Source organism: Malus sylvestris, chromosome 14, assembly GCF_916048215.2.
Source record: "Malus sylvestris chromosome 14, drMalSylv7.2, whole genome shotgun sequence".
In the NCBI taxonomy this organism is placed as follows: Eukaryota; Viridiplantae; Streptophyta; class Magnoliopsida; order Rosales; family Rosaceae; genus Malus; species Malus sylvestris.
In genome coordinates, this window is record NC_062273.1 from 2640652 (window position 1) to 2652937 (window position 12286).

The 12286-nt window shown below is 37.8% G+C and overlaps 1 protein-coding gene and 1 long non-coding RNA gene across 3 annotated transcripts; one reads left to right on the forward strand and one right to left on the reverse strand.

The window, feature by feature from the left end:
• Positions 1-23: 23 nt before the first annotated feature.
• LOC126598946 (sorting nexin 1-like) lies at positions 24-5556 on the reverse strand. 2 transcript variants are annotated; one of them, XM_050265338.1, is made up of 11 exons: positions 5315-5556; positions 5048-5179; positions 4243-4378; positions 3230-3363; positions 3026-3097; positions 1723-1882; positions 1453-1586; positions 1227-1295; positions 846-925; positions 517-577; positions 24-433 (listed from the first exon to the last, which is right to left on the reverse strand). In XM_050265338.1, the coding sequence occupies exons 1-11, from the start codon at positions 5324-5326 to the stop codon at positions 224-226; spliced, it is 1200 nt and encodes a 399-aa protein (XP_050121295.1). In that variant the 5' UTR covers positions 5327-5556; the 3' UTR covers positions 24-223. The 2 variants fall into 2 exon arrangements, with proteins under 2 accessions (XP_050121295.1, XP_050121294.1); XM_050265337.1 differs by having other exon boundaries at positions 5048-5182; positions 5315-5555.
• Positions 5557-5596: 40 nt separating this feature from the next.
• Positions 5597-7709, forward strand: LOC126598953 (uncharacterized). Its single transcript, XR_007615020.1, has 2 exons — positions 5597-6576; positions 7287-7709. It is a non-coding gene; the product is annotated as an uncharacterized LOC126598953 (long non-coding RNA).
• The last annotated feature ends 4577 nt before the right edge of the window (positions 7710-12286 follow it).

Consider the following 12286-nt stretch of genomic DNA (forward strand, 5'->3'; position numbering starts at 1 on the left):
CCTCATTAGCAAATAACAGTGCAGATAGCAAATCTTTTCAATTAGCTCTGAATTTGTACAGGTGATAAGTAAAAATGAAAATAAAAAGTTAATAGTCTGCAAAGTACAACACCGGAATAAGAGGACAAAATCCTGAGGGTCCAAAGGTTTTACAAAGCAAGAGCTGCCCTGCCATCTATACGAACTAAATGAAGTATACTGCTCCGGTTTTATATTCACTCAACTAAACCGGGGAGCAAGATTCGAGCTTAGGTAGAAGACTTCGCCAAGCGTCTGCAATACTGTTTGCCAGGCGTGCCTGTCCCTTGGCAAATTCATGGAAAGCAACCCCCATGTCTGTTGTTTTTTGTTCCTGAAAGCGAACTATCTCTTCACTCATCAGTCGCGCTATCGTTTCAAATCTTCTGGTTGCTTCCTCACCCTCAGCCTTCAACTGCATCACAAAACCAATCTTAGTCAAATAATGAAGATGCCACCTAACGTGTACACCATATACGATTGCATCAGCTGACTTGCCTCCTTGTACTCGTGCTCAGCTTCTCCCACCCTGTCTGATCTGGTCAACATGAGCTTGTCACTGCAAACCAATCAACACTTATTTGGCCAATCAAAAATTACAGGCAACACGACTAGCGAGTGAAATTCAACATTAGTTGTGAATCAAATGGTTCCCATCTATGATTTTCACAATTTTTTTTTTTCCCTTGTACCATTTTATATTTATTAACTGGAAACCTAACTATAATCACAGTTACTACTCGTCTATGTTTTCAGTATACAAGAGGCTAGCGTAACGGAAAATCCGGACACACAGAGAAACATAAAACAGTTGGTCAGATGCATACAGATTTATCTCCTTCAACTTAATTGTTTCAGCAAGTTCACACTGTTGCCTGAAAGCATTTGCTCTCTCAGCTATTGTGGCCTGTTTCAACACACATATTTAAAAGGATCAGTTTTTATGACAAATGAAGATTACCAGAAGGAAACAATGAATGGGAAAAAACTTTGACCGAGGACAATTCCAGGAAGAGCTTCTATTACATATTAACCCAGAATGGTAGGAAACAAATTCCATAAGTCTAATGCAGAATGGGAAGGATAAATATTCAAATAATAATTTGTGTCCACGAACTTAGAAGCTAAAGTTATATCCATTGCCAAAAGAGAAGAATGCTAGTGTAAAGAGTATAATCTAAAGACGTGTCAAGTCAAACCCTTCTCACCTTAATAGATTGCACGGCACGTACATAATCTTTCAAGGGTTCTTCAAAATTCATTAACAGTTGTTGGGCCTACAAAGAGACGAAAAGATAAGGTAATACCATAACATATCATGATTAGCTGTTAAACAAAATGGAAAACAAAATGAACGCATGCAAAGAAGAACAAGCAAACACACCATAGACACTGGAACACCAATGATATACTGAATTCTCAATTAAAGCCTACCTCCTTTTGCAGCTTAATTGATAATGTCTCCGACTTCGCCCCAAGCTCGGTAAAGGCCTTTCCAAGAGCATTACCTTCACAAGCTCCTAGGAGCTTGGCTGCTTTCCCAAAATCTGCTAGAGACTGTCCCAGTTCTGCATAAATATAGTTATAAATAATCACATTCTAACCATATTCTGAATTCAGAATAAGGAAGTGCAGCCGAAAAGTCCCTAATAGAGTAAAAGAAAAAGGTAAAGAAAGAACATCGAGCCTTCAAATCGTTGTTACCTCTGTGCCTCTTTACAAGACGGTATGCATGCTTCTGGGCTTCAGCCAAGTGGTTTTCAAGCTCAAAAATGTAGTGTTTCAACTTCTCATATTCAGGATTTGACTCTTCCACCGGCTTTTCCTTTCCGAGAACCACATCACTTACTTTAGATTGTACATCCTGTTAAATACAAAGCCGCGTTATTCAACCAGACAAACTCTCAAAAAGGAAAACTACTTACTAGTTGAAGTAGCCTATTCAGTTCAATAAATACAATAAATGCAAAGAGTAAACTGCCGATTTGCCCCCTGAACTATCACCCAACTTTCGATTTCCCCCCTGAACTTTTTAATTGGAAAATTAAGGACTTAAACTAATTTTTTGGCCAATTTGCCCCTGCTGTTAATTTTTCATTCATTCCATCCAAATTTATGTTAAATGGAAGCATGTGCACAACATGTGTGGGTAGTTCGGTCACTTCATTCTTTAAAATAATTGAAAACCTTAGATTTCTATAAATATAAACCTATGCAAATATGTGTGATTCTATAGCTTTTGTGTCTGAATGTCTAGTGAAGTAACGCTTTTGTTCACAAATGAGAGTTACATGGTTTGCACATGATAAGAGTTAACGTTAATTTAGATGAAATCTATTAAAAACTATCAGTAGGGGGGAAATTGGCCAAAAAAATTAGTTTAAGTCCTTAATTTTCCAATTAAAAAGTTCAGAGGGGAAATCGAAAGTTGGGTAATAGTTTAGGGGGCAAATCGGCAGTTTACTCTAAATGCAAAAGACACGAAGCAGTGGAAAGGATTGCCCCTTATGCTTGCACTTGACAAGACACTAAAACCATTTAAACAAACAAAGAAAAGGAAGGAAAAATAAACTTGAAGGACGTCAGAAAACTTCAACCTATTAACAAGAATAGTAATTGTACAATTGCAATTGAATATTCTCCTACATTTATTTCCACGTGATATGTGTTCCATTTTTTATTTGGCTTGACAATCCAGAACATAGATCATTAACCTGATAATGAAAATAGAGGGTTGAGAATAATTGCTAATGTGCACTATTTTTCACACTGAATATAGTGACAATTTTCTACAGATTTCCAGTACCTGCATATGAGGATTTAACCTTTCAATCTTCCCATTACAGAATACATATCATATAAAAGGAAAGATACCAACCAGAAATCCATCCATGATAAGCAGAACAAGGTACTGAACGTTTCTAATTCATGAAAAATGCCTTTTTAGGAAAGGAAATATCCAGGGAAACAGTTAAGTCTTAAAAACACCATGCAGAATCAATGTTACCTTGAAGATTTGCATCCAATCTGCTGGCTTCTTAAAGATACCAGTCTCATGAAACCTTAACCTCTCCATTGTCTGAAAAAAGCATATAAACACGTCAACTATTCTGAAGTCCGACACAGGTGCCTGATAAGTTATTGAGTATTGACTTTCATAGTAGTAACACGAGAATAACTGTGACTCAAGGCATCACTTTAGAAACACCACCTCTTCATCTGCTTGTAAGAAGGTTCTCAGATCCTCACTTTGCTGAAGTTCATGATGTGAAGCTATTCGGTTAACAAATACATCCAATGCTTGACGCCTCATCTCAATGAATTCAGCACTGAAACGGAACTTCTCTGCATTAGGGACTGAAGTTAGTCACTGTATACAAGTGCTCATAATCTTGCATTTTCTATCTCCAGTAACTACTAAGTATAGCAACGAGAATAGACTCCAAAGGTTAAAGATTTTCAGTGCCAAAATCACTCCAAGCATGGTTACAAACTGATGCGGAACGAAAGTGAAGGCTGCCCTAAATGATTGGGTGTTTTAGTCTTTTAATCTCTAGGGTTTTAGTATGTCAATATTTAGGGTTCTAGTCTTTTAATTTCCTACTTTTAGAAGGTTTAAGATTCTTTCCAGTTTTATTGGGGCTAGATTTGGTTTCCTATTCTATTTTGGATTAGGATTTCTTTCCTATAATAGGTTTACTTTCCTGCGTTCTTTAGGTTTAAGGCATTATAAATATCCTTGTAATTCCAATAGTAAAGACAATGAAGAGTTTATGAATAAAAGTTTAGTTAAATTTCCTGCAATGGTAGTTTATTTGGAGTGATTCCAAATTCCAATTCTTGGTGTTTGGCCAAGAACGGGTGTGAGGCCCCTGGAGAGAGTCAGTTTATCTTTTAATTTCATTTTGTTTAAAGTTTTCTGTGTTTTTGCTTCTGCTAACTACTCTAAATTCCACTGCCCTATCCTACATCATAAACCCACAAAAAAGAGTATCCTTAGGGTTGGCTATAACAGCCTTCACCATGGCACTATCACAGTTTCTTCATTCACAATTTGAATCAACAACCAAGATATCTATAACTAGCTAGTTAAGGCATGCATGAATATGCAAGTACATAAATTTAGGCATGGCAAAACAATGCACATGACGAGGTAAACATAGGATTTTCTACTTTACAAGCACAAAACAATTCTAAGAAAAAAGGGTATAGTTATGTTGTTACCTACGGTACTCTTTTCTGGAAGAGGCGGAATAAAAATTCCTTTGTACTTTTCAAAGAGACGATCCTGTAGCCAAACAAAATCATTGTAACGTCGAATAACAATCTTCTCTGGCCCTTGGTATTCAGGAAAATTTGTCTGAAAAAACAAACATAGCATAGATGTGAATACTCAAAAATAGAAATTAACCATTATAATAGCATCAAAACAGACGCAAAAACAAGATTTAAAAAGCATGTTTATAGATCACATGCTCATCCAACTCACTAAACATGCTCAAGTTCAAAAGATCCATTGAAAAACATCATTTGTTTGCACACATTTTATAACGAGAATCACTGATTAGTGATTAATGCACAATTGGCTCCAATCCAATCAATCATCACACTTTCCATCATACTAATAAGCCAGATACTTGTTAACTTGTTTCATATTAATTAGCAACGAAGCTCTAGGAAGAAGCTATGGTACATAAAGCTAGAATAGTTATCATTTCGCGGTGCATTTTGAATGACCATGCTAATACAAATTCTGATTTTTCTTTCTTTCGATGCCCAGGTACGGAGGAACCCCTTTTTTCAACTTCCTTGATTTCTAAGACCTATTCTCATATTAACCGAATTGGTCATTCAGTACATCAAATTCCCCTAACAAAGTGAGAATTTATATCTTCCGTACACTCTGAGATAAAACCAACCATGCAATTACTGTTAATTACGCAATCAACCGATTCACAGAGACCCTAACCCTAACCAAAACAAAGCCTACAATCAAAAGCAGAAATTGAGAGTGAAATGACGAAATTACCTTGGTGATCACTCGGTAGGAGATGTATGCCTGGACGCCATTGCCCAATTTCACAGGATCAGTAACTGAGACCGACAGGTACGGCTGTGACGACGGAGATCTAGGGCTCTGCGACGACCCCGATATGCTTCTCTGCTGCTCCATGCAAACACAATCAAACGCCGACAGAAACGAAGATTTCAAACTACGAGTAAATCAGTGAAACAAAGACCCAACAGACGAAGACGAAGACGAAGAGGAAGAGATGAGTTGCACGTTCGTAATTACCGTGGTAAGCATGGCGGCGTTGTGATGGAGGTCGGGTCGGGTCAATGAAGAAGACGGGGAGAAACGGAGCTCTGCGAGATTTCACTCCGATAGCCCACCAGAGCGCAAGTGGTGGATGTGGAAGTGGAATTTTCTAAAGTGCGCCGTGTGTGCGCAGTGCGCTGTTCCGTGGTCGACGCCAGGGAAATGATGAGTTGGATATCTTGTTGCGTAAATGAGTGAGAAGAAGGTATTGCTTGTTTGTTGGTATTCGTGAATACGAACAACAAAATGTATTTTGTTGTAAAGGTGAATGGATGGCTGGCCAATAACCCATTCATTTTCTTTTACTATGCTGCTTGTGACTTGCTTCTATATAAGCAAGCCTTATGAAACACAACAAAGATAGATGTGAAGAGTTCACGGGAAAGAAAGAGAGGAAGGAAGGTAGAGGAAGAGAGAGAAGGAAGAGGAAGAGAGAGAATAGAGGAAGATGAGAGGAGATAATAGAGAGAGTTATCTTTGTACTCCTATTATTCTAAATTATAATGGAAGCACCACTGCTGCCCCGAGGACGTACTCCAGTCACACTGACTGTAGAGGAACCTCGTAAATTTTGTGTCTTGCTTATTTATTCCACTGCACACACAGTCGATTTTACAACACGTTATCAGCACGAGAAGCTCTCATGTCGGTGGAAAGCACTACTTACCTCTCACATCTATCGGCTGGAATCTCACAGATAAGAAAATCTTTTCATTTTATTCTCATATCTCTAAATGACTAATTTTCTTAAAGTAAATATACATGTGGTTATATAAGTATTGTCATTATTATTGGCAGAAAATCCGACAATCATATGAGCTTTGAAACTTCAACTTCCAGTGCTCATACAGAAACCATTCCTTCATAAAAGTTGTTCCTTATCCTCTCTCCCATAACATACCAAAATTCCAGAACCATCCAACGGTTAAATCATTCCATATCTTAGAAATAATACTACAGACTCAAAATCCGCAGAAAATTTGGCAGCCATGTAAATAGCCACTGAACTCCAACTTCCTGACATCCGATTGAAATACTTTCTTCTTGAAAGTTGTTTGTCCGCCTAGTACCTAGAACATATCCAAATTTCAGAAATTGTCAACGGTGCGATCGTCGTAGATGACTGAAACTTCAACTCAGCTTCCATTTCCGCAGAAAACTGGACAGCCATCTTATGAGTACCAAACCTTCATTTTCAGAAGCTCAGCTCGAAACTGTTTCTTCACGAAAGTTGTTTGGTATCTTCTTATCCATATCATACTAAATTTTGAGTTAAATCTAACGGTTTGATCTTCTTATAAGTGGCAGACAAAGAAAAGTGTGATTATTTTGGGTAGTTGGAAAGAAAGAAAAATATACATATATAAATTGAAAAAGGGAGCAAATGGATGGTGTGTCGGTTGGACTATTTAAAGAAAACAAAAAGGTTTTGGAAGTGAGTTGCACCATTCTGAAAAAATAAAATAAAAAATAAATAAAAAAATTGGAAAGGTGGATTTTTGGTGCATGATGTTGTCACAAAAGGAGAAAAGAACAAATATTATTGGATGGTACACGGCACCATGTGAATGAATAAGAAACGAAAATATATATTTATTTATGTGAATGGTGTTGGCTTAAAACACTTTCACAAGCTCTATTTATTTAAAGCAATTTATTTACAGTGGGTAGCATTATTACCCTTTGCTTTAAAGCTTTGATATTTATGTGCATGGTGTTGGTTTAAAGCCCATGTCACAAGCTTTATTTACTTTAAAGCAATTTATTTACCATGGACGGTTTTACCGCCTACTGCTTTAAGTTTTGATTTATGTGAATGGTGCTGAATTAAAGCCCTTGTCACAAGCTTTATTTACTTAAATGCAATTTATTTACTATGGTTGGAATTACCGCCTAGTGCTTTAATTTATTTATTGTACTTATCTTTTGTTACTATGAGTATATACAGGACCTGAAGTTCCTTGATCAGATCAGAACCTGCAGTTTCTTGATCCTCATCATATAAAATGATTGGACCCGAAGTTCCATCATACAAAAGGATCTGGCATGAAGTCCCTTGATCCTGAAGATCATGACATGAAGTTCCTAGATGAGTACCGTAAGTTTGAAGTGCCGCAGTGCCTTAACTTAATTGTAATAAAAGCCATAAGAGTCTTAGTTTACTGACTATTAAATAAGGACCAGAAGTTCCTTATGTCCATACTCAAAATGGTTTAGCAGAAGCCTTTATTAAGCGAATGAAATTGATTTCCCGCGCTCTGCTCATGAAAACGAAATTGCCAATTTTCTACATGAGGACATGTAAACTTTACATGATGCATTATTAATTCGGTTGAGACATGTTACCGACCATCAATACTTCTCAGTACAACTCGGGTTTGGAACCAACCAAACATTATACATTTACGAGTTTTTGGTTGTGTTGTCTATGTGCCTGTAAGACTGCCACAACGTACTGAAATGAGGCATCATTGCAGATTAGGCATTGATGTTGAACACCATCTATCATTCAATATTTGAAATTCTTGATTGGGGATATGTTTACCGCATGGTTTGCGGACTGTCATTTTGATAAGACAATTTTCCTGCCATTAGGGGGAGAAAATAATATCGTTCCAGAAGAACGATGAGAAAATATCATTCCAAAAGAATAATGAGAAAAGACCGTTCCAGAAGAACGAAGAGAATTTGTCTTATTTTGATTCACGAAGCAATCAATGAGAAAATGAAATATGAATAATTGAATGATGCAACGAAAGTGATGAAATCATATATACTTACTGCAAATGTGCCTACAAGAATTGATGTCTCTGTTGGATAAAATAATGAGACAGTAAATGATTTATCTGTTGCACGCCTGAAACGTGGCAAACCCTTAGACTCAAAAGGTTCAGTCATTCGAATAAAGAAGAATAATATGGCACTACTGAACTATTGCATTCCCGAAGCATAACTGTTGCATGCCAGAAGCATGACAGTCGCCGTATGGATACACGTCCCAGATATGACAATCCACAGACATGGGAATATTGATGTCTCATGCATGAAGCATGATTGACGTATAGGTTCTAAATGACTCAACTCTTGGAAGTGGAGATTAAAATCCAAGCTCTATAACGCTCAAGAAGAGGTTATGATCCGCATTCTCTAAACTATGACTATCCTGGAAGAGATAGTGTAATGCCCTTGAAGAGGCAATGGATATCCAAAGAAATGAAAAGCTTTTATGCATGCGCATGCACATGAGAATATGGGATCACGGATTGATGATAACCAATGGTAATTTTGGTTTTTACAAGTAGCTACTAAATTCATCAATAAGCTGTGTTAATATTAAGTCACGTTCTTTTGTTCATCGACAAAAGAAAAATTATTGGCCAAAAATGGAGAAAGGCAATTCCATTACAAATTTTGTAAGAACGTGGGCAAATGAACCTATATATATTTGAATACAATACAAATAGCCAAATGATGTTAAACCAAGGAGGTTATATATGGGCATTTGTAATATAGTGTAATACACTTACATGATATGACACAAGGTTGTAAACGAGTTCATATGAATGGAGAATTATATACGAAGGGTTGTGAGTCGCCCACATTATATCTCCATAAGTAAATCCCTCAAGTATACATGGGAGCAAATTGCTCTGTATAAATTCCAAAGGAAAATGTGTCATGAAGTGTAGAAAACCCTTGAAGGATTCAAATTGCTTGAAGTAAGCCTCTGAAGGGTAAAACATAAAATATGTACTCAATACCAATGGATGATATAAATTGCCTTAGTGAGTACTATCATTATGATATTGTTGCAACATACTAAAATCTCTTGCAAGAGTCAATGACATTAAATTATAACTCTTGAAGAGTTGATGATATTAAATTGGGACTCCTGAAGAGTCTAGAAAAATTATAAAGTGTTGAAGGAATTATTGTCTCGAGCTGCAGATCGAACAATCTACCAACACGAATCTTATCCATGATATTTATGATATTAAAAGAATCATATGGATTGAAGATTATGAGTTGAATACTCATATGATGAAGACACTAAGAATAATCATTTATCTTCGTGAGGGTAAAGATAAATTAATATTTGGTCCAGAAGTACCACATCTTAGTGAAGTATATGCTTTATTGTATTTGGCACAATACATTGAATGAAATAAAGCTTATTTATTAATATCTCCAAGAAATTACAGATATATACATACACATGAGTTAAAACAAACAAACAGGATGGAGCCTTCACAAAGGTTGCTCATGTGAAGCCTCAGTACTCGGAAGTACCCCAGAAGGGGGAGGCACTGGAGATTGATCATGTGGCACCCCAGTACTTAGCAAAACACCAGAAGGGGAAGGCATCAGTTGCTTTCGGAATCTAGCAACGAACCTCTGGTGATCACTTTGAATCCGACTTTCGGATTCCTGCAGTTGGACGAGCTTTCTTTTCATGCTCGTAGAGTAACTATTTGCAAGCACATGTAACACCCTATTCTCGTGCTTGAGCCCTCTGATCTCTTGTTTAAGACTTGCCACCTCCGCCATCAATGATTCAACTTGGCGAGTTTGAGCAAGTAGGCGTTGGCCCATATTGGACACAGAGCCAGCACACTGAACACTGAGAGCCAAGGAGTCTTGAATGGCCGACTCTTCAGACCGTTCTGAAAGGATCTTGTTATCCCTTGGAGTGAGAAGATTCCTAGCTACCACAGTAGCGGTTATGTTATTCTTCATCACAGAGTCCCCAACCGTAAGAGGACCATTAGAAGATAAGAAGGACGGGCGCCATATATTATCCTGACGCTGCTCGTCTGTATCACTCATAAGACTCAAATCTAAGCAAATGTTAGATGGGCAAGTCATTTTTCAGAAATGATGAAGGAAAAACAGAGGTCAAATAAAATTTCAGAAGTGCAAGAAGGTGGAAATTTCTCAGGCAGCAACTTTCTGAGCATACTCTTGAACGCAATTGATGTCTCTATAAAAGAAGAGGCAACAGAGCCGCTTGTTCAAAGATCGAAGCGACACGGCTCTCCGAATTTCAAAAAGCCAGATTTTCCTGAATAAAGTTCGTTGGCATTTTTCAGACGTAATCCCAGCATTTCAGATGTCGCGTGCAATTTTGTCAAAGATCTCTGACAAAGTTGAAAACACGTAAATCTTACTGTTCTATTTACACCACAGTTGCTGACAAGAGTAAAAGCACAGCACCACCACTTGCTATTGAGAAATCTCTATATATGTCGACCTCTGTTCTCCATAACAAGGCAGACCTGCAACACTGCAAGAATACCTAACTCTTCCTCATCTCCGAGAATGCATCTTCAACATAGCATCTCGAAATACTCAATTTTCTTCCTCTCCGAGAATACCTCTTCAAACATGTCACACCAGAGCAAGATTATCACATATCTTCAGGGACCAGAGCAAGATTATCTCATATCATGCAATCTCCCTGTCCTTTCCTTTGTCCTTGTTCTTACCTGCAAAGACAAGGATAAAGAAAGCAGTATGTCGGAACCTCCACTCAAACTCCAGGTAAGGAACCGACTGCCTGGAACCTTTCCTGATTGCTTACCTAGTATTGCTCTCGAGTAGTCATCTTCAACGGTTGGAGCTGGGTCTTCAGTCACCAAGAAGTGATGAGCCATCCAAATGCAAGGGTTTGCATTCCACTTCTGCACCAGGGGACAAATCCTACAAGAGAAGATGCCACATATGCATGGGGGAAAAACAGTGAAAATACTACTTAAGCAAAAGGAGCAAGTAAGGAAAGTGAAAATGATGCATTGAAGCATGTGGAGACAAGTGCAATGAACATATGCTGATTCATCCCCAACTAAGCCGAAGATCACTTGTCACGTGCAGCTCCTCATGGTCCAATTTCATTCAAGATCAAGCTTCGAAGGTCCTTAAAGAAATTACAAGTCCGATTCAAGATCAAGTGTCCACCACACTTGAATCAAATCTGCTTCAGATCAAAGGAGTAAATTCAGACATTTGGATGCAAGTCTAGCAGAAAGTCCTACAACCCAGTTCAAGAAAAAGCCTGTGGAAAGTTAACAACAAGTAAATCAACTCTTTCAGCAACTCTTCTTACTAAGAGACTAAAGCAGAACGATCAACGATCAACCTAAATGATTTGAAATCAGGGGGAGATACTCATCAGGGGGAGCATTCAAAACAGATCAAGATTTTAACGAGTCAATAGAAGACTTGTGGCCATCCAAGGGGGAGTGTTGTAAAGGTGAATGGATGGCTGGCCAATAACCCATTCATTTTCTTTTACTATGCTGCTTGTGACTTGCTTCTATATAAGCAAGCCTTATGAAACACAACAAAGATAGATGTGAAGAGTTCACGGGAAAGAAAGAGAGGAAGGAAGGTAGAGGAAGAGAGAGAAGGAAGAGGAAGAGAGAGAATAGAGGAAGATGAGAGGAGATAATAGAGAGAGTTATCTTTGTACTCCTATTATTCTAAATTATAATGGAAGCACCACTGCTGCCCCGAGGACGTACTCCAGTCACACTGACTGTAGAGGAACCTCGTAAATTTTGTGTCTTGCTTATTTATTCCACTGCACACACAGTCGATTTTACAACATATTTATATATTAGTATTTTTCTTTATTAATCTATTGTATGCATTTTGCTCACCATTCTCAAGCGGTGGAAAGAGTGTGTTGAGAAGACGCTACGATACATCAAGTGTCATAATACAATTGGTTGAAAACTTGAAGAAAAAAAAATTTCGAACCAATTATATTATGACAGTTGATATATTAAACTGTGTTCCTGGTATGGCTAGGCACAGGCTGAGCCGGGCCCAATTTTGAAGGGACCAAATTGGACCAGACTTGGGTTTAAAAGAAACGGGTCAGGCCAGGGCGGGTACAACAAATTTTAATATAGGAAACGGACCTAACCAAACTCGTTTGAAACGGGT

Bases quoted from the DNA above. Each gene is read 5' to 3' on its own strand.
- LOC126598946 (XM_050265337.1), bottom strand. The intron at 578-845 runs GTATGCATCTGA...ATTGGTTTGCAG, and splicing joins AAGTTGAAGGAGATAAATCT to TGACAAGCTCATGTTGACCA. The intron at 434-516 runs GCAAGTCAGCTG...TTTGTGATGCAG, and splicing joins CTGAGCACGAGTACAAGGAG to TTGAAGGCTGAGGGTGAGGA.